Source organism: Tupaia chinensis, unplaced genomic scaffold (genome assembly GCF_000334495.1).
Source record: "Tupaia chinensis unplaced genomic scaffold, TupChi_1.0 Scaffold141824_1, whole genome shotgun sequence".
NCBI lineage: Eukaryota > Metazoa > Chordata > Mammalia > Scandentia > Tupaiidae > Tupaia > Tupaia belangeri.
The window spans coordinates 258,667-281,711 of NW_006201681.1; the positions used below are offsets into that span (position 1 = coordinate 258,667).

The 23,045-nt window shown below is 35.9% G+C and overlaps 1 protein-coding gene across 1 annotated transcript in view; it reads left to right on the top strand.

Annotated features, from left to right (window-relative positions):
* The window catches only part of LOC102468573 (gamma-taxilin-like), an 86,327-nt gene that overhangs the window by 24,639 nt on the left and 38,643 nt on the right, over positions 1–23,045 (top strand). The window contains 3 exon segments of the mRNA XM_027766249.1: positions 1,679–1,770; positions 12,208–12,378; positions 15,883–16,077. Of these exon segments, the coding sequence (XP_027622050.1) occupies positions 1,679–1,770; positions 12,208–12,378; positions 15,883–16,077 (458 nt within the window).

The following is a 23,045-nucleotide window of genomic DNA, read 5'->3' on the forward strand; positions in this document are numbered from 1 at the left end:
ATTCAGTAACAACATCTAATCTTTTTAAATTTTTAATTTGACCTTGTGTTTAACTGGGAAAAGAGTTCGTTACTAAAACATTATTTGTATAGAAAGATACCATTTGGAGTAAGCACGGTCTTCTTTCTTCCTAAAGCATGCTAGAAAATATACCAAATTGTTTTAAAAATTATTCTTTCATTAACTAATTTATATACAAGATTAAACATTTTAGGAAATCAGAAAGTATCTAATCAAAGGTTAAAGTTATCTAATTAAAGGTTAATGTTATAGTGTATGTTAAAGCACATAGGCCCCCTTCCCCCATCTTTTCTCTTTTCCATCTTTCTTCCCACTAAAAATTGAAAAATTACTCTTCAAAAACTTTCATCCCAGGACTAGCATGTGATGTGGTGGTTTTAAGGTGCTGGTCTGCCACATGACTGACCATAGTTTAAGTCCATACATGGCAGTATGTGTGTAAGTTTGCCTAAAATTCCAAGAGGAGAATGGAGGAGGGATACAAATGTGGCCGTTCTCCAGGAGGATGATTTCTTTCTTTTCCTCTCACTGTCTCTCCAGCAAGTACACATGCCCTATGGCAAAAATCTTAATAAAGACCAGCAAAGCACTTTGTCCCAGGTTAGCAGGTGGAATAGTAGTTAAGGTACTGGACTCCTATGTGTCTGACCATAGTTCCATCCTGAAACATGGCAGCTTGAAAATAAAGTTTGGCACCTGTGCACGTGTGTCCAAAATTCCCAGAGGATAATGGAGGAGGGACTGTGGTGTGCCCAGTCCCCCGGGTGAGGGGTGATGTTTTTTCACTTTCCCTCTCTCTTTCTCTCTCTCTTAGTGAGTGCATACACCCTACAACAAAAACCTAAAAGTTAAAAAATATATATTTTGTGCCCAAGGAAAGAACTATTTGGACTTCTCTTTTTATGCTCAATATTAACACCTAAAATATAATTAATATATTATCGTAAAACAATTAAAAATTATTTAAATATCTCCTAGGAAAAGTTATGTATTGCCAAAGGCTAATGTGTGGTGACTGACAACTGAACATCTGTTTGATCTTCCTTCTCTATTTGTACTTTCTCTCTTGCCAAGTACAATGTATTTCCTACTCTTTGTAAAATATCTTCATTTGTAATGCTAATGTCTTAAGAGTGGTTAGGCAATCAGAATTATTAAACTTCCAGTAAGTGTTCATTGAGTTTAATGTGTCAGATAACTATCAATATTAATTGCTAGATGAAGAAGTTTTCTTGGGACCAACAGTTGGCATAATGGCTATGTCGCTAGACTCCCTTTTAGTTGACCATGGTTCTAGTCCCGGACCTGGTGGCTTAAACTCATGCCAGTTGCATGTGCATGGATGCTCAAGGTCCCGAAAGGTGAATGGAGAAGGGATTGTGACATGGCCATCCAGCCTTGGGGGTGATTTCTCGATTTCTGTGTATCTCTTTCTCTCTCTGTCTTTCTGGGACACATGTGCCCTATAGCAAAAGCCTCTCTAAAACAAACAAACAAAAAAACAGTTTTCTTAATTTAGTAGGTAAATCTGTTTCTAATTTTAACCTTAATTTATTTTACTCCAGATGCCTGAAAGTGGGAAATTTTATATAGAACTTATAGATTGAATTAATTTTATCCTTCTTTTGGTACATTTTTTTTTTGTCTTAATCATTAGGAAAAGAAGTTTTACTATTGATGCAAGCTTTAAACATTCTTTCAACTCCTGAGGAGAAGCTGGCAGCTCTCTGTAAGAAATATGCTGATCTTGTGAGTATTTAAAAAAGGGAAAAAGGCTGATGTAAAATATAGCAAAATGTTTTAGTGGAAAAAATATTTAAATACAATTCTGATACAGTTTCAAATGTATAATTATTTTCATTTCAAAATTTAAAAAAGATGATCTGATTTCTTAGTACATAAAATTGGTTGTATGACTTCATTTTATGATACATACAGTAGTTTATAATGCTGTTTGTGATATGGATTAATAAGATATTTGACAACTCAGTCTGCCTTAGTATTTGTAGATCACTCTTTTCATTTCTTTATTTAGATGCCATTAGATCAAAAGTACTGATTTTTTTTAATTAAAATTTCTAAAGAAAGTCTGGAAACAAAAGGTCTACTTTATTTTTTTTTTCTTTTACTCTCTTTTTTTTTTTTTCTTTTACTCTCCAAAAGCTGTTCATTTGTTTCTCTCAAGTCCATAGCCTTTACATTCTTGGCAGAGTTTATTTATTTATTTATTTATTTGCATTTTATTCATTTATTTATTTACTATATATCACTTTGCTTATAGGTTGAATTTACTCAAATTGAATATGCTACACACCACTCTAGTTAAAGATAGGAAACGTTATCATCAACAGATAATAACCCCTTTCTGTGTTCCATAAATCTGTCTCTCTGTTTTCCTCTTTAATATCTTTCCTTATAATCTCCGCCTTCTCCATCCTTTTCCCACATTGTCTCTAGAATATCTAACCATTGTTAATGCTTGTATGTGCTCTAATCTCTCAGTTTCCAATACAGAGTGGGGACAGTTGGCATATGTTGAGTGGATATATACAATACTTTGCTTTCATAGCCTGGCTTGCTTCACTCAGCAGTAAATCTCCAGTATTTTTCCCCTTTTATCAAATGCCAGAGTCTTGTTTTTTAATAGCAGAATAGTTTTCCATAGAGTATATGTACTGTACTTTTTCAGTTCATTCATCTGTTTGTGGACATTTGGGTTAGTTCCATGTCTTAGTGATTTTTGAATAATGCCAAAGTAAACATAAACTTGCAGTTTTCTGGCTGAGCATTCTTTAATCCCTTGGATAGATAACCAGAAATGGAATTGCTAGATCACGTAGTAGTTCTATTTTTACATCTTTGAGAAACCTCCATATTTTTCTGTTCTTAAGTCTTCCTTCCTAGTTGTCCAGCTCATTTCCCCATCTTTTAATTAGGTTGACTTTTGCGGGGGTTGTGAGGGGAATAATCTACTTGAGTTCCTTGTATATTCTGGTTAATAGTTTCTTATCTAAGGCATAGTTTGCAAATGTATTATCCTATTCCAGCATTGTCTAATCATACTAATTATTTTGTTCATTTGTTGTTGTTGAGCAAAAGCTTTTTAACCTGATATAATCTGACTTTTCTGTTTTGAGGTTACTGCCTGTGCTTTATTTATTTATTTATCTCTTTTTAAGAACTTTTGTCTTGGGACCAGCAGTTAGCATAATGGCTGTGTCGCTGGACTCTCCCATGTAGTCGACTGTGGTTCTCATCCTGGACCCGGTGGCTTAAATCTCACGCCGGGCGCATGTGCGTGCATGCCTAATATCCCAAGAGGAGAATGAAGGAGAAAGGATTGCAGCACGGCCATCCGCCCTGGGGGGTGATTTCTCGCTTTCTGTCTCTCTGTCTCTGTCTGTCTGGTGAGCACACATGCCCTATGGCAAAAACCTCTCCAGAAAAAAAAAGAAATAAAAAAATCTAATGCTGGGTGCATGTGCATGCATGCCCAAGATCCCAAGAGGAGAATGAAGGAGAAAGGATTGCAGCACGGCCATCCGCCCTGGGGGGTGATTTCTCGCTGTCTCTCTGCCTCTGTCTGTTGGGCTAGTGCACATGCCCTTTTGCAAAAACCTCTCCAGAAAATAAAAAAAAGTTGTTTTGCCTGCTGTTTTCTTTCAGAGTTGGCCCTACATTACCTGCCATACTTTTATAGTTTTCAGCCCTAGATTTAGATCTCTAATCCATTTTGAGTTGATTTTTCTTAATGGTGAGTAGTTTCATTGTTCTGCATCTGGATCCCCAGTTTTTCTTTCATCAAGAGGTTTTCTTTTCCAACTGGATTGACTAATGCCTTTTGCCAAAATTCAATTTTGGGGTTATTTCTGGGGTCTCTGTTTCGTTCTCTTGGTCCACATCTCTAATTTTGTGCCAGTACATGCTGTTTTGATTATCATAGTGTTGTTATGTATTGTGAGGTCAGAGAGTGACCTTATTCCACTTGAATTGCACAGTATTGCTTTGTCACTCTGAGGTCTTATGATCCTAGGCAAATTCTGTGATTGTTTTTCTATACCTTTAAAGAATATCTCTTGTAATTTGATTGGGATTGCTTTAAATTTCTAGATTAATTTGGGTAGGATTGTTATTTGAGTATATTAATTCTTCCAATCCAGGAACATAGGATATCTTTCCAGTTTGGTATCATTTTCAACTTCTTTTTTGTTTGTTTGTTTTTCAGTTTTTCTTATAGAGACCTTTGATTCCTTCAGTTAAGTTTATTCCAAGATACCGTGTACATGTGTGTGGGGGGGTGGGGGTCTATTGTAAATGGATTTGCTTTCTACAATTTCACTTCACTCTGTTCACCGTTGGTATATAGAAATGCTATAGTTTTTTGTATGTTGATTTTGTATCCTGCAATTCTCCTGTATTCATTATCATTTCTAGGACTGTTTTTGGTTTTCTTTTGTTTTTATATATGTAATTATATCATCTGCAAACAGAAATAATTTTCACCATTTCTTTTCCTATTTGAATATCTTTTATTTTAGACTCTTATCTGATTACATTGTGCTGGACTTCCCAGTGCAGTACTTGAAGAAATGGAGAAAGTGGGCAGCCTTGTTATGTTCCAGTTTTAGTGGATAGCTTTCAGCTTTTTAACAATCAGTATGATGTTAGTTATGGATTTTTTACATATAGCTTTTATTGTGTTGAGAAATAAAAAAAAATCTTTCTCTGTAGATTTAGTTGAGAATCTTAATCATGGAAGCACCGGTGTTGTATTTTATCAAACACTTTTTCTGTGTTAGTGGTTTTTATCTTTTTTTCGGTTAATATGTGTATCACATTTATGGTTTTGTGTATGTTGAAGCATCCTTGCATTCTTGGAATAAAGCCTACCTGGTTGTGGTGTATAATCTTTTTAATTTACCATTGTATATAATTTGCTAGTATGTTGTTGAGAGTTTTTGTATCTGTATTCATGAGAGATACAGGTCTGTTGTTTCCTTTTTTTCTTAGGTTTTTATCTGTGTTGGAAATGAGAGTAATGGAGGAGGACTTGTATGATGAATTTGGTAGAGTTTTTCCTTTGTTTTTGTTTTTATTTTTATTTTTTTATTTTTGGAGAGGTTTTTGCTATAAGGTGCATGCACTTGCCAGAAAGACAGAGAGAGACAGAGACAAAAAACAAGAAATAACCCCCCAGAGGGGATAGCCATGCTGCAGTCCCTTCTCCTCCATTCTCCTCTTGGGATCTTGGCCACGCACGCACGCACACGCACCTGGCATGAGTTTAAACCACTGGGTCCGGGACCTGAACCGGAGGCACCTACATGGGAGTCCAGCGACATAGCCATTACGCTAACTGCTGGTCCCTCCTTTGTGTTTTTAGAAATAGTTCGACTGGAATTTTAAAGTTTTGTAGAATTTGGGAATGAAACCATCCAAACTAGATACTTCTTGTCAGAAGGTTATTTATCACTGATTTTATTTAAGCTTGTAATTTGTTTATTCAGGATTTCTATGTCTTCCTGATTCATTCTTGGTAGCTTATAGGTGTCCAGAAAGTTTTGTGTCTTATTAGGTTTTCATGTTTGTTGGTAGGTCATTGCTTATAATAATCTCTAATGATCATTTGTATTTCTTTCATATTGTTGTAATACTGTCTGTTTCATTCTGAATTAGATTTATCTGTTTCCTTTCACACTTCTTAGTCTAGCTAATGGTATATTAATGTTTTTTTAATCTTCTCAAGTTTGGTTTAATTTATTTTCTGTATAGTTCATTTATTCTCTATGTAATTTATTTGTGCAAATCTCTATTATTTCATTTCTCCCGGCATTTTGTTGTTGTTGTTTTCAGTTCCCTGAGATGTGTTGTTCAGTTGAGTATTTGCCACCTTTTTACCTTTCTCTTATGTGCACTAATTGCTATTTATGTCCCTGTTTTCACTGTTTTCTTAGTGTTCTGTAGGTTATGAAAACTTGTTATCATTGGTTTTAATGACTCTTTTGATTTTAGTCTTAATTTCTTCAGGAGTAAGTTTTTAGTTTCCATATATTTGTTTTGAGAGGCTCTTTTGCTGTAGGGCACATATGCTCGCCAGAAGGACAGAGAAAGACTGAGAAACAGAAAACAAGAAATCACCTCCCAGAGGGGATAGCCACACCACAATCCCTTATCCTCCATTGTCCTCTCGGGACCTTGGGCACACATGTGCACACGCCTGGTGCATTTACGCCACCAGGTCTGGGACTCAAACTGTGGTTAACTACATGAGAATCCAGCTACGTAGCCATTACACCAACTGCTGGTCCCTATTTTGTGCAGTTTTGAAGGTTTCTTTGTGAAGTTAATTTCAAGTTTAGTTCTGGGAAGATGTTAACTGTCATTTATTGTGCAAGTTTACTTTGGGAAGATGTTAACTGTCATTTATTGTGCACTATCATGCCAATCCTTGAAAAGTTTCATGTTTGATGTGAAAAAATGTTAAACTATTTTGTGGTTGTTGGGTGAAAAGTTATACAGATATCTGTCAAGTCCATTTCCTTTAAGGTATCCTATATTTCTTTGCTCATATTTTATCTTGATTATCTGTCCAAAGAAGATTGTGGAATGTTGAGGTCTCCAGTGATTAGCTTATTGCCATCTATTTCTCACTTTAACTCCAGCAGTCTTTTTTTCATGTGTTTGGGTGCTCTTGAGTTAGGTGCATAGACTTTTAAAAGTGCTGATATTTTCTTTGTGAATTAGTCTTTGTAGTACCATATAATGTCCTTCTTTCTTTGTGTCTTCTGACAGTTTGTGTTAAGGCTTATTTTTTCCAATATCAGTATTGTGATTCTAGCTTTTTAAAATTCCATTTGCAAGACTAACTCTTTTCATCCCTTCTCTTTTAGTCTGTATGTCTTTGTCCTTGAGGTACATTTCTTGCAGGCAGTAAATAGAGGGTTTCTATTTTTTATTCATTCATCCAGTATGTCTTTTGATTGGAGAATTTAATTCATTAACATTCAATGTTGTTATTGATATTTGTGGACTTTTCCTTGCCATTTTGTTAGCCATTTCTCTGGTGGTTATTTTTTGTTCTCTTTTTCTGTCTGTCTTTAGTTTTCATGTTGTAGTCTTAGGACTTCTGGAAGAATTGTTACAAGATTGGCAAATTTTTTAAGATTGGTTTATCTGAGAATGTTTTTATCTTTTCTTCCCATTTGAAGGATAATCTTGAGGAATACAGTGTTTGTTTTATCTTTTAGCATTTCACTGCATTTTTCCCATTCTTTCCTTTCTTTTATTATTCCTGTTGAAAGGTCTTATGTTAGCCTAATGGAGTAAGTTTGATAAGTAATGTGATATTTCTTTTTTTCTATGATTTTGACTAATCTGACTGTGGAGAGGATCTTACTAGGTTTTTTCTCTTTGAGGTTTTTTTTTATTTCTTGAGTCTGGATGTTTGAACATTTCTCTTCATTTGAAAAGTTTTCTGCAAATGTTTATTTTTATTTATTCTATTTTAATTTACTTTATACATTCAATTAGTATGCTTCACTTTGCTTGTAAAATGAATTTACCCAACATGAATACACTTTCACATCAGACTGGTTCAGTATACTATACACGTTATCATGAACAGATAATAATTACTGTGTCCCAGGACCAGCAGCTGGCGTAATGGCTATGTTGCTAGATTCCCCTGTAGTCAACCACGGTTCGAGTTCTGGGCCTGGTGGCTTAAACTCACACTGGGCTCGTGTGCGTGCGTGCCCAGAATCCTGAGAGGAAAATGGAGGAGAGGGGATTGTGGTGTGGTCATCCTCCCTAAGGAGTGACTTCTCGCTTTCTGTCTCTCTCTCTCTGTCTTTCTGACAAGTGCATGCGCCCTTTAGCAAAAACCTCTCCAAAAAAAACCAAAAAAATCACTGTGTCCCATAAATGTCTTGCCTCTTTATTTTTCTCTTTCTTATCTTCCTCATATACTCTTCCTTCTCCCACCCTCTTTCCACACTATCTTCAGTATTGCTAACCATTTTCTATGCTTCTATACTTCTAGTCTTTCCGTTTCTGCCATAGAATGCAGGCAGTTGGTTTATGTTAAATGGAGACATATAGTGTTTCTCTTTCTGCAAATATTTCATGGAATAGATCTTTGATGTCCTTATTAGTTTCTTTGCCTTTGGAATACCAATTATTGGATGTTTGGGCTTTTACTACTACCTAGTAGTTCCTACGTTGTCCTCATTTTGGGGATTGTTTTTCATTATTTTTGGTGCTTTTGTCTAAGTCAGAGACTGTGGTTTTCAGATTAGAATTTGTATCTTCTGTGTGTGCTTATTCTAATCTGTTAATACTTTCAAGGGAGACACAGTTTTTGATGTCTTACAGTACAATCTTTAATCTCTAGAGCTCTGTATGATTCTTTTTTTATGGAGTTGATCTTCTTATGGAGTTCCTCTTTTAAGTTGTGGAATGATTTTTCTCCTCTTCTGGAATCGAGTGTTTTCTCTTGCATCTCAAAGAATTTAGTTATAATTTGTGTTAAATTTCTACTAGTGTGGTGATTTCTTCTGATTTTTTTCATTGCTGGAGATGAATTCTTTTGTTCTCATGGTGGAGATGTATTTCCAGGATTTCTCATATTTCTTGAGATTCTTCTATGCGTTTTAGTCATATGGTAATGTACTCACTTCCTGCTTCTGCATCAGAGTAGATTCTGTTGGTTTATGTACTGGTAATTTTCTTTTATTTTTTTTAGAATTATTTTTTTATTTAATTTTATTTATTCATTCATTTATTTTAATTTGACCAGAATCAGAGAGAAAGTGAGAAAGCAAGCTGCCAGGTTCGGGACTCAAACCGTGGTCAGCCATGTAGGAGTGTCCAGCGCCTTAGCCACCATGCCACCTACTGGTCCCAAGCCCTGTACTGGTAATTTTCTTGATCTTAATTAGCTATATGCCAGCTTTCCTCTTCTACTGTAAAAATGTTGTCCTTTGGTTTCAAAAATAATAGATAAGGTTTTCTTCTCCCTTTGGCAGATGTGAGTGTGGAGGAGAACTTTCCACAGCTTCACACTGTTTAGGTGTTTGGTTCCTATATACCTAGACCTGTCAGGTTGTGTGTGGCAGGGGACTGGCTGAGAGATGAGAATTTAGGCGCAAAATCCAAAATTTTGCACCACCTGTAAAAGCAACCCTGACTCTATCCCCAACTGGGCTGGTATCTTGAGTGGGAAGTGGCTACTTGTCTCTGCTCTAGTTGGAAAATAGAGTATGCTGGGATTTGCACAAGAAAGACAGTTTTACTCACCGTTTTCACTATGAATACAGGAATGAGGGGGCTGGTCTCAGGGGGCTGCAGGAGTGAGTAGGCTGGTTTAAAAGAGCAAAAGGCAGCCCTGACACCACCATCTAACTGGGTTGGGGTCTTGAATGGGAGGGCGGTGCTTGTCTGTGCTGTTATTTGAGAAACAGCCATATGATAACTTTCTAACATCCTAGTACATGTGATTGTTTTTAGTTTGGTTCTATTTTTAACTTAGATATTCATTTATTCTTTGTGAGTGGATTCACACCCCAACAGGGTCTTCATGTTGCCTTACACATTATCTGGCCCAGATCACAGGCATGTGGTATGTACAGGGAGATCTTAGGATGTGATAGCAGGATCCAAATTCAGAATCTTCTCATGTGACCAGCATCATGAAATACTGTGTTAGCTACTATGCTACCATGGCTGGCTGTGGTTGTTTTTGAGTGTCTTAGTTTTAAATGTCTGCCTCTTAAATGAGAAAAAAGGTAAAAGTAAAGGAAAAATAAGAAGACTATTTATTTAATAATAAGCATTGAGAAAACAGATTCTAGATGTTTAGAGAAGAGTCTTGGCTACTATTACCTGTTCCAGGAATGTTTGTATGATTGCCTGCCAGTGAACCTTGGGTTGCTTTATAGTTAGTACTACAGCACTGTTGACTTAAAATGTACTGAAATTAACCACAATATTCTAGTTGAATCTTTTCTTGGTAAATTCAAGCATTTGAAAGTAGTCTTCACGGTTCCAGTATAATTACTTTGCACATCTTTCTGTCAATGTAGTTATAGTCTAGTAGAAAAAATTATCTTTACATATATATTTTTTTAACTGTGTTTTTTTTTTATAATGTCACTTTGACCTTTCTTACTGCCTTTCATTGTATCACATTGGCCATTCAGTCTGGTTACTTGTTGTACCATAGGACCTCCAAAATTCAATATTGACATTCCATTCAGATCACAAGCCATCAATAGTTTGATGTACTTGCTGTAGGATTCATTTTTCTATGGTTTAGTCACCAGTACTTAGACTCTGTTTTCTCCCTAACCACCACCTCCATTTGTCTTTTTGGAACTAGTCACTTTCATCTTTGTTCATCCACCCTGCTTTATGGTTCTTTTAAGTGTCCACAAATACAGACAGGCAGGCAAAAATGAAACCAGACCATCAGTACTGTGTGGTCACCTTAATTTCTCCATTATAGTTATATAAACTATAGCACTGGATTGTTAGGAAAGTCAGAACACATTTTTGCATAGAATAACAGAACAATACTTTATAACCTTTCTGATAACCCAATGAAAAATTTTTCACCGAGATACTTTTTCCATTAACATAAGCCGTCAACTTCTCTCTTCCTTTCTACTTTTCATCACGTGACTGTGCCTCATATTTCTTAGAGGAAAGAAACCATAAGCTTGTCAACAGCTTATCAAATGTACAAATTGATTGAATTTGTGCCCATCTTCTGGGACTTTTGTCCATTTTATCTTTTTTCAGTTATTGCCTTAGGGCACATGCCCTCTGGAAAGAGGAGGTGAGAATTCACCCTCCAGAGTGAATAACCATCCCATAGTTTTTTCTCCTATATTCTCCTCTTACCAGTTTTTTTTTTTCTTAAGAATAAAACAAAAAATACTGATACAGCATAGTAGTTAAGATGCTGGACTTCCATGTGGATGACTGTGTTTCAAGTCCTAACCTGGTTGCTTGGAAATCACATTCAGGTAGCTGTGCACACATGCTCAGAATCCCGAAAGATTGGAGGAAAGAGAATATGGTGTAGTGTCCCATCAGGAAAGTGGTTTCTCAGTTTTTCTCCCAGTGTTTATCTCTGGCAAGTATACATATCCTATAGAAAAAAACTTACGAAAAGAATATTGGTAAAATTTTCAGTATTTAGTAAGGAACAGGCTGCAATAGGAAATCACTTATGACCTGGAACACCAGAAATTTGCTGTCATAAGAGAGTACAGTTAACACAGGCATAATGCTGTTTTTAATTTATGTTCTACTATATGAAATATTTTGGAATATAAAAGGGATGGAGCTAATAGATCAATTATGAAGTAACTAGAGCCACACAGCTCATAGCTCCTCTATAGGAAAGTAACGTTATTTTACAAAAAACTAAATTGCTTTTTCCTGCAGGAATTTCCTTAAGGATGTTTTTAGTAGCTGTGAGCATATTGCCAGTAAGGATGCTTGATAAATTTCTTGATGTGTTCCTTTGCTTTTGGAATGTTTAACTAATGAAAATTTAATTCTCACCAGAAAATTTTGAATTCCTAAAGCAGCTATTACCTAGTGTCAGCTTTATTCAAAACTGCCATTTTATTTGTTGGTGAAAAATAGATTAATTTCGTCTAAGTTTAAAATTCACCTCACTCAAAGAATGCTGAATGTTGCTTACTATGTTCTAATTTGGTGACTCTTTTTTTTTCATCATGAATACACTGTATATTGGCTCAAAGATATTACCATCCACATTATCATCAACTGATAATTTTCTATGTTTGTCCCAAAAAATTTTTGCTTCTTTTTCCTCTTGATTTACTCCTTCTCCTCTTCCCCCATTTCCCACCCTGTTTGAGTACTGTCTCTAATATATTTTTCTTTTAAGTAGCTTATGTTTATCTTCATAAGAAAAAGTAAAATTAGATGACATTCGTAGCTCAGATGTTTCTGATTCAAAGATTAGGGTCTCTTTGTTGTTTTCCTAAATAAGAACATAGATTTGTTTTTGTTTCTACACTAAATTATTTGCATATTTTTACAATTAGAACTGGAAAAAAGAGTGGTGAAACTGTCAACTGCAAATTTTCCAACTGTAACTCAAACATTTTTATTGTTATTTCCTAAATATAAAGTGTTCATCTATTTTAGCTGGAAGAGAACAGAAACATTCATAAACAAATGAAGATTTTGCAAAAGAAGCAAGCCCAGGTTGTAAAAGAGAAAGTGTATTTGCAGAGTGAACAAAGCAAGGCTCTTTTGGCAAGAAGCAAACTGGAATCTCTTTGCAGGGAACTTCAGCGGCAAAGTAAAATGTTAAAGGTTAGTTTGTTCTTTTTTTGTTCTTCAGGAAGTATATTTAGTTGCTTTTATAATCACTTTCTATTTACTTAAAATAAATTCTTGACTCCAGTGGCTTTAGTGGGAATTAGTGACTGTTGGTTGATAATTCCTAGGCACACACATACTGGTAGATCATGTTGCTAACTAAGCAGGGGACTTTGTGGGATTTCTGGAGATACAGGATACTGTCCCACTTTTAATTTGTTTGAATCAATGCTGTGTGTGAGGGCATATTAAATTTAAACCTCATCCTGTGTTTTCTGTTTTCACATTTAAGGATGAGCTCTTTATATGTTATACTTGATTACAGAGAGTCTAGACCTTAAAAGTTATCCACATAGCTAGCAGATTTCTGTACTGGCTGTTGATGTAGTTGAGTATCATGTGTTCCTTGAATAAGCAATGAAAAGCTTAACTGAAATACAGAAAGTAGTGACAATAAACTTGAGTTATATGGAGTTTGAAAGGCAAAACAGGTTGCCAAGCTTTACTATGAATGTTAATTGGCTAAACTGTAAAAATTACTTTATACCCATCCTGGGCTCTTCATTCATTATATACTTTAGTAATAGTACTTAAAGATAGGTTGCTAGATACTGATAGGAAGAGGGAGTTTGCAAGTATGAATTTGATTGTGTGGAATCTCTGGTTATCCTCAAAGAGTAACAAACTCTCAAGGATCTAAAAATAGGGTTGTTTCTTTTTTTGTTTCTTTCTCTTTTTTTTTTGAAAGTTTTCTTTAGATACACAATAGTCAGTTCTCCTTTGTAGGTTTGCTCTTAACAGTTTCCATTTAGTTGCACATCCTTCTGAGTAGCATGATGAAAATTGTGCCACCCCACCCAGGATGTAAATCTTCCCTTTGTCTAGTGTATCTGCCCATTAACCAATTAATAATCTTACAGATGATCAGATCAACTGTTGTAGTATTGTCATGCTTATGCTCAATATTCATATATAGCAAAGAAAAGCTATAAAATGCTTTTATTTCCTTTTCTTTTTTTTTTGTTAGTGAAGTAGTGGAAAATCTCAAATTAGAGAAAGAGAAAAAAAAACATGATATGCTGAGATACTGAGATTGCTTAGATATATGCTAAGAATGAATCTTTTATTTGTGAAATTATGAAAATAATTTATATTAGTTTTGCTGTTATAACTGTGGAACCTGTGAATGATCATAGTATGAATAATAAATTACTGTGTGTGTATTTACAAAGTTTCGTATTATCTGTGGTTTTAGGAATTCATTTGGAGGCTTCAAATGTATCTTGGATAGATGAAGAGGAGCAGCTTAGTAAAGTAGATGGTATTGAGAAGAAGCCATGGGCCTTCAGGAGAAGGTTCCACATGGCTACAATGAACTAGATTTTTAAGGGAATGAAGGTTTTCTACTAATAATTCAGCCTCCAACAAACGAGCTAGCGGTAGGGAGCCCCACCCCCTGCACTCCCAGCCTTCCTTCTCTGTCTCTCGGTTCCTGTCTCTCCCTGCTTCTGTCTTCCCTTTTTTTTTGTAATTTTTCCCTTTTTACCCTTTTTTTTTTTAAAAAGGCACAGTTTTTCTCTGGCTCTTAGCTCCACCTTTTTTCTTGTTAATTTTCACTCTGCTCCTCCCATCCAGGCAGAAGAAGCCACAGGCCTTCAGGACAAGGTTCCACATGGCTAGAGTGAACTAGATTTTTCACGCCGCGTGGTTTTCTATCTTGTGATTTTATTTTTTTAAGAAAAAGAACAGTAATTACAAATTTTTAATTTTTTTAATTTTTTTGTCTTTTTTCTCTTTTTGTTGTTGTTTTTCTCTGTTTGTTTTCCTTTTTCTTGTCTCTCCACCCTCCAATATCCTTTCAATGTGTTTTTAGACAGATCTAAGAGCACTGTAGTTAAACATCCATACTAATAGGGTTAAAATATTCCCCACTATCTACTGAATCTGCTGCATCAGCGATCACAACAGAACGGCAAAGAGATTCTAGATCACCTCTGTCTGCTTGCTCCTGAACATTAAGGCTGAACTTTAAAAATTTGAAAGAAACACACCATCCATCAGATGACAAGAAATCACCGCCGGAATGCAAATAAATAAATTGAAATTTAAAAAAAGTAGATGGTACTGTTTTTCATAGCAGAGTCAACCTTTTAACTAGATGGATAACTTCAGGTAACATTTATATCCTATTTAGAATTTGAATGTAAGTTTTTTTTGTTGTTTTTTTGTTTTGGGGTTTTGTTTGTTTGCTTTCTTTTAACCATGAAATCAAATTTCCCCGAAAGGGGAATTTTATTGATTACTTTATTCCCTTACAAACAGACCAACTGTAATCAAATGAGGTGAACATTCACCTCAGGATTTTGCTATCTTTGTAATAGAAAAGATGAGGCTTAGAACTGGATCACTTGACCCTTTGTCTTTTTATCTCCTCCCAGTTCAAAATGCTTACATCTCTTGATAGCCAGCATTCTCTTAGATCTGCAGTTGGGCTCAACACATTCCAGCCTCAACACAGTCTTCTTTGTAGTTTTTGCCTTTTTCCGGAAAATAGGCTTAGTCTGTCCACCATAGCCACTCTGCTTCCTGTTATAACATCGCTTTCCCCTGAGCATACAGAGAATCCTTGCCCTTTTTGTACTGTGTCACTTTATGAGGTTGGTGTTTGCCACACTTCTTACAGAAGGTCCGGCGGGTTTTAGGGACGTTCACCATGCTTGCAGCGTTTTTTGGGTTTTTTTGAAAGAGGTTTTTGCTATAGAGCGTGTGTGCTCACCAAAAAGAGATAGACAGAGAGAAGGAAAGTGAGAAATCATTCCCCAGGGGGATGGCTATGCCACAGTCCCTTCTCCTCCATTCTCCTCTCAGGATTTTGGACACATATGCACACACACCCAGCATGAGTTTAAGACACTAAGTCTGGGACTCAAACCGTGGTCAACTACATGAGAGTCCAGTGACATAGCCATTTCGCCAACTGCTGATCCCTGAATGTAGGTATTCTAAAATAATGATTCCATTTGTTCCTTTTACTTTAGAAGAGAAGTATATGACTTAGAAAGTAACCTTTATATCTTTAGGCTGATTTACATGACAAACTGCTTAATCACTGAGGATAATGTTTAAGGCAATAATATGAGGGGCCAGCAGTTGGCGTGGTGGTTAAAGCATTGGACTCTCATATGGCCAACCATGGTTGAGTCCTAAATCTGGTGACTTGCTTTCTCACTTTCCCTCTCTCTTTATCTCTCTCTAGGGAACACATGTTCCCTAGAGCAAATTAAATAATAATAAGTAAAATTAAGTAAATAATTCTTTTTTTTAAAGAAAGAAAATATGGAAGAGACTAGAGAAGCTCTGTGTTTACATGAATGTGATTTCTAAGGGGTAGGAATAGTTTAGAAACAACACATAGCAGGAACTCTTTTGGCCTTTTTTTTTTTTGAGTATTTTATCTGTAGGTCTGTACTATTAACATAAATTATTTTGGATGATAAGGAAGAAAATATGCAGCAGGCAAGGTTGGAGGAAGATAATCGTAAAGAAGCAACTGCACATTTCCAGATTACTTTAAGTGAAATCCAAGCACAACTGAAACAGCATGACATCCACAATGCCAAACTCCGACAGGAGAACATTGAACTTGGGGGAAAGCTGAAGAAACTCATCGACCAGTATGCACTGAGGGAAGAGGTAACTAATTTTGTTTCTTCAGTTGGTTTATTGGGGTTTCCCAGCATGTTGCCATTGTCACTGCTGAAATTAAACATTTTAGAACTTTTGTATATATTCACATTGAAAGTTAAGATACTTGCTTGATAGGGAGTGTGAATCACATGATCAGAAGGACTAATTGGGATCATCTGTTTCCTAGGAATCAGAGGACTTAGATAAATTAAGCAATTTCTAGGAGACATATTTAGCTTTACTTTTCTCCCATACATCTTGGAATAGTGTAATTTTAGCAATTTTTCTTTTATCCAAACTAGTATTAAATGTTTGATCCCCAAATACATCTTATCTCAGACTTCTGTGATTTATTAATCAAAATATATAGTATCATTACACTGTACCTATATATAATACAAAAATAGGGGTGTTACGCTACTTAAGAGAAAAAATAAGAACTCCCAGATAGAAGGCTAAGGCAGAGGGATTATAATAATAGAGAGACCCTGTAATCAAAAGAAAAGATGATTACAGCTCAGTACAGTAAATGAAAAGCAAGGACCTTGGTTTAAGGAGAAGAGTAGAAATAGAATCGAGACTAGGATAGCTCCTGATCAAAACTAAATTTTACAACCCATCATTTCATCATGTTGTTGCCTCCCCTAGTGAAATGTAAAAATTAGCTGGAAGGATTCGTAGTTGTTAAGCCCTGGTTGTTGCTGCTGGTTGTTGTTACAAACTGATTTTGTAAACTGAATAGCAAAACCTGCTTCTTTGTTATACTTTTTTAAAAGATTGTTATTTTATTAGGTTTTTCTGTTTTGTTTTATTTTATTTTGTATTTTGTTGTTTTTGTTTTTGTTTCTGATATAGATCTTTCTATAGGCCATGTGTACTCACCAGAGACAGAAAGCAAGATATCATCCCACAGATTGATAGCCATGTTGCAGTCCCTTCTCCTCTTGGGATTTTGGGCACTCATGCACAAGCACCCAGTGTGAATTTTAATTCACCAGGTCCAGGACTTAAACTGCAGTCCACTATTTGGGAATCCAGCAACATAACCATTATACCATCTGTAGGTTCCAGTACTATTATTATTTTAAATTTTACTATAGGGAATGTGTTCTCACCAGAAAGAGAGAGGAAAAGTGGGAAAGTAAGCCACCAGGTCTGGGACTCAAACTGTGGTCGTCCATGTGGAGGTCCAGTGCTATAACCACCATGCCATCTGCTGACCTTATTTGTTTTAATTGTAGAAATCAAATGCAGTTGACCATGTGTAATCTATTGATAGCTGTGTTAATCTCAGCAGCACCTATTGGTCCTTGTTTCTTCTATTATTAAGTAAACCCAAAATGTTATATTATTTCATGTTATTCAGTTATCACTGTTTGAATGTATATCTTAAAATAATTCTTTTCAAATTGTAACTATAATATCAATTTTATTGTGTGTCAGTGACAGTGAGAGGAAGAAAGCACCCTCAGTTTGGTGTGGTCACACTGTAGCTGCAGTCCCTTCTCCATTTCTGTATTCCTGTTGGGATTTTAGACACACACGCATGTATGCCTGACATGCCTCTTAAATTCTGTGTTCGAACCATGGTTGTAATTATGGAATCCAAATCCCTTAAGTATTAGGCAGCTGAGCTGGCTCTACAATTTTTAATATCCAAGCATTTCACAGGTGTCTCTTTTTCAAATTTCTGTATTTCTCTTCTGTCCCCTACTATTTGAATACTTTTTAATCAGTTGTCAAATAGGACTTATACATTTTGTTGGTTGTTATGTCTCAAGTATTTTTTTTATTTTTTTTAATTTTAAGTTTGCCTTTGGACACCAGTGATTGCCAAAGAATGCAAGGGGAGAGGAAGAGAGGGCAATCACTTTCTAGTGGGGATGACCATGCCGAATCCCTTCTTTCCATTTTCTTCTAAGAATTTTACAGCATGCAAACACACATGCCAGCTTGTTATTCAACTGCTGGATGTGGGACTTAAACCATAGTTGACCATGTGAGAGCCAGCCACTTTAACCTATATTCTCAGAATTTAATATATTAGGTTTTCCTCTCTTTTTCTCTTCATGCTTTGAGTAAATGTTTTGAGACAAATGTAACAGATAATCAGACTTTAACTACAAGTTATCTGTAATTCATTCAAATGTATTCAAACTTTCTTTAGAACTAATAAACAGGATTTTCTTTTTATTAGATTTGTTTCTAAAGTGCTAATTTTCTTAAAAAGATTTGTTAAATTTTAATATTTTTAAAAATGATAGGTAGCCTGACTTACTCTGTAGATACAGAATATTTGAAACATACATATGTTAAATTGTATTGTTTATGTTTCATTAGAGATTATAGAAAATTTGAAAATTATTTTCCTTTTAATGATTTAAGGTGACCCTAGCAAAGTCAGGTTTGATCTTTTTTGAGTCTATGTATGTGGGTTCTTTTTATATTAGGGAACAGTATAGTACTGTAAATGTGATTTCTCTTGTTTGGGTTTTATTGTTGTTAATGTATGCATGCATGCTAAAATTGACAAAGAGAAAGGGAAGCACCACCAACAGGGTCTCATGATACCATGATTATCTTTTCCTAGCCCCTGATTTCCTCAGAATGTTGAGTGCCCAGGTATGCCCTGGTGAGTTTTCAGGTGATCCTTGATTGTCAGTCTGTGCTTGGTCATGTAGCTTCCAGCGTTGCAATTGTAGTAGGATATGGACAATGTCAACATGGACTGTACCACTTAGGATTTTCTTAATAACATTTTCTTTTCTATATTACTTTATTATATGAATACAGTATATTATATATGTACATACAAAATAGGTATTAATTGACTATTTATCAGTAACAGGCTATTAGTAGTTCAGTTTTTGAGGAGTCAGAAGTTATTCATAGATACTAGCTCAGTGATGGCTGATATCTCTAACCCTTTATTGTTCAGGTGTCAAATAATTGAATAATGATCAGATAATTTGTAGTTAAAGCCCGATTATCTGTTACATTTGTCTCAAAACTTTATTGGGTAGTTTTTTTATCATCACCTAGAATTCCTTCCTCTCATATAGGACATTGTAACTAAATTAGCAAGCATGTGAGAAGGGATGATCTACTGATATTATGTATACATAACCACTTAACAATTTAGTTTAGGAATAATAATAGACTTAAGGGTCAGCTCTCTGCTCTCAAGGAGAGTCAACCTCCATCTGCATCCTCCTGTCTAGACTGGGTAACTGAAGCAGGGCAAAATTTCAGCCTAGCCACAGCCCCAGCCCCGCATCTCAGCGCCTTACCTGTTCTCAGCCAAAAAGAGGGACCAGAAAGGTCTAAAATCAGACTTCAAATATCTTAGCATCTTGAGTCTCTCTGGGATCCTCACTCAGCCCTGAACCACCAGCAGAAAAGGAGAAGCTGCTCTTCAGACACCTGAATAGAATATTCCTCATATGGGGACCACATTACTAACCACAGCAGAAGTGAAATTTTGGCACAGAACCAATTCAAAACAAAAGAAATACTAACTTGTTCCAGGTTGCAGAGATAGTCTCCAAAGAATTATCCAAAAATAATTATACCACCAAATGGCTAAAAGTTTCAGAAGATCCTCAAAAAAGAAAGAAACCTATGTCTCCATTAAGAAAACACAGTAATTCTCCTCCATCTCTTGAGAAAATAGAAAGTTATCAAAATGTCAGAGATAAGAAAACACAGTAACTCTCCTCCATCTCTTGAGAAAATAGAAAGTTACCAAAATGTCAGAGATACAATTCAGAACATTCATGATGACAAAACTCTGAGTTGGAACAGAAAAGAGAGCAAACTCAAGGAGGCGAGGAAGTTCTTCCATGATTTGAAAAATGAAATGGAAATCATAAGAAAGAATAAAATGGAGACAGGTTCAAGTGAACTGCCTTGCCAGATGCCAAGCTGCCTGTGACTACAGGGTCTAATGGCCAGAAGCCTGGTTCATCTCTTAGCCCATTGGCCTTTGGTTTGTGTCTTGGGACTTTGAGAGGAACTTGCACTCCTACCCCTCCTCCCCATTCCATCCAGAGACCCATTCAAGCAAATAACCTTGCCAAACGCCAGGCTGCCTGTGGCTGCAGGACATAACATCCTGGACCTTGGCTCATACCCTCTACCTCTGGCCTTTGGACTTCAGGATTGTGTCTTGGGACTTTAACACGAACTTGTGGCCCTCCCCACTTCATCTAATACCAGTTCAAGCAAACCACTTTGCCAGATACCAGGCTGCCTGTGGCTTAGGGCCCAAGGGCTGGGGCCCATGACTCATCCCCTCCCCCACTCACTTTTGAACTCTCCAGACTTCAGTGTTTTGGGTAGCGTGTGATGCACAGATTTTCCTTTGTTCCTGAGGTGAAGCTCAGCAGATCAGTTGGAGGTGTGCCTGTTCTTTAGCAACAAGGAGGACTTTGGATCATTCAGGACTAGTGACAGCAGTACAGGGTGCTTATGAGGCAGAGCAGAAGAGATAGAGCCAATTTTCTACTCCTGCACACCTTTAAGAACCGAGAGAAACCTTGAATAATTTTGAAAGGAACACATAGACACCAGACTAATTGAGGTGTAAGAGAAAAGACAACAAGCTTCAGGAGATGAGGATGTTCTTTTACTATCTGAAAGAAGAAAGAGACAGCATAAAAAAGAATCAAACCAAACTCTTGAGGATGAAGAATGTGATACAGGAAATTAAAACCTCCTTCAGAAGTACTGAAAGACTAGATCACTCATAATATCGAATCTTGAATGTAGAAGACAAAAACCTCTGACTTAGAAAAAAAGTGTCAAAAAGATTAATAAAGCAACAAAGAAAAATAAGGATGATATATGAGAAATACTGGATACCATCAAGCATCCTAACATCCAGATAATTGGTATCCCAGAAGAAAAAAAAAATTAATTAGAAAATTGAGAATTTAGGGACCAGCAGTTAGTGTAATGGCTATGTCATGGACTCCCATGTAGCTGACCGTGGTTTGAGTCCCGGATCTGGTGTCTTAAACTCACACCAGGTGCATGTGCGTGTGTGCCCAAGATCCTGGGAAGAGAATGGAGGAGAAGGGATTGTAGCATGGCCATACCCCATGGGGGATGATTTCTCGCTTTCTATCTTTTTGTCTTTCTCTGTCCTTCAGGCGAGCACTTGCGCCCTATAGCAAAAACCTCTCAAAAAAAATTTTTTTTTTTAAGAATTTATTTCATGAAATCCTGGAAGAAAACTTTTCAGAGAGGGATATTCAAATATCCAGAACCAAGATATACTTAGGATCCCAAATAGAGTCAACCCAAGAAGGTCCTCCCCAAGGCACATCACAGCCAGATTGACCAAAAGACAGACAAAGACAAGATACTAAAATTAGCAAGAGGAAAAGGTGAAGTTACTTACAAAGGACATCAGGACATCTTGGGGGCCAGCAGGTGGTGTGGTGGTTAAGGTGCTGGATACTCCCTTATGGCTAAATGTCATTCAAGTACCAGACCTGATGGCTTGCTTTCTCTCTCTCTCTCTCTTGGTAAATTAACATAAATAAATGAATAAAATTAAATAAATATTTCCAAAAAAAAAAAGTCATCTCATAAGGCTAACATTGGACCTCTTGTTGGAAATGGAAACAATGCAGACAAGGGAAGAATGAGAAATATAGTCAAAGTGTTAAATGAAAAAAATTTCAATCAAGAACACTATACCCGGCAATATTATCCTCCCTATAGGAAAAAAAGATAAAAAACATTCTAGGAAAACAGAATCTGAAAGAATTTATGAACTCCAGACCAGCTCTTCAGAAAGCTCTGAAGTTCAAGAATTCTATACCAGGAAAACTAAAAAGTTAGATGGAGAGTTATAAGAGAATAAAAACACAACCAAGAATGTGGGTCATTAATGGTAGGATCAAGTCTGAAATACCAACAATTACATTGAATGTTAATAGATTAAATTCTCCAATTAAGAGGCACACATTGGCTGAATGGATTTGAAAAAAAAAGAAACCCTCTATCTGTTGTCTGTAAGAAACACACTTTATAGATAAAGACAAAGATAGACTAAAAGTAAAGAACTGGAAAAATATATTCCGTGCAAATGGAAATCAAAAAAGAACTGGAGTTGCAATACTTATTTCAGACAAAATAGACTTCAATACAAAGAATGTAAGATGAGACAGAGAAGGGCATTATATAATAGTAAACGGGTTAGTTTAGCAAGAAGACTGCTGGAGCTAAAAGGAGACATCGATTGCAACACTATAATTGCTGGAAATCTCAAAACCTCATTACCTCCTGAAGACAGATTTTATAGATAAAAAAGAGAGATACAGGACCTGAACAATACTATAAATCAAATGTATTGACAGACATCTATAGACTTTTCCACCCTAAGACCAAAATATTAACATTTTTGTCATCCCAGCATGGAACCTTTTCAAAAATGGACCATAAAATAGGACACAGATCAAGCCTTTACAGATTCAGAGGCATAGAAACTATATACAGCATCTTCAATGACCATGAGGCAGTAAGTCAATATTAATTTCAAGAAACACTGTTGAAAATACATAAACACATGAAAACTAAACAACCTACTTCTGAATGACTTCTTCACTTTTGAAGAAACTATGTCTGAAATAAAAAACATTTACGGAGATAAATGATAATGGGTACACGAGATTCCATAAACACTGGACACAACAAAAATATTCACATGAAGGAAATTCATAGAAATTAGTACCCATAAGAAAAAGATGGAAAGGTGGCAGATAGACAGGCTTACAACATGATTGGGAATTAGAAAAACAGCAACAATAACAAAAAACACCAGGTGAAAGAAATCATAAATATTTGAGCAGAAATAAATGAAATAGGAAATAAATGAAGTATAAAGAAAATAAGTGAATGCAAAAGCTGGTTCTTTGAAGTACCAGCAGATATTTAATGGCTACATCTCTGGACTCCCAAGTAGT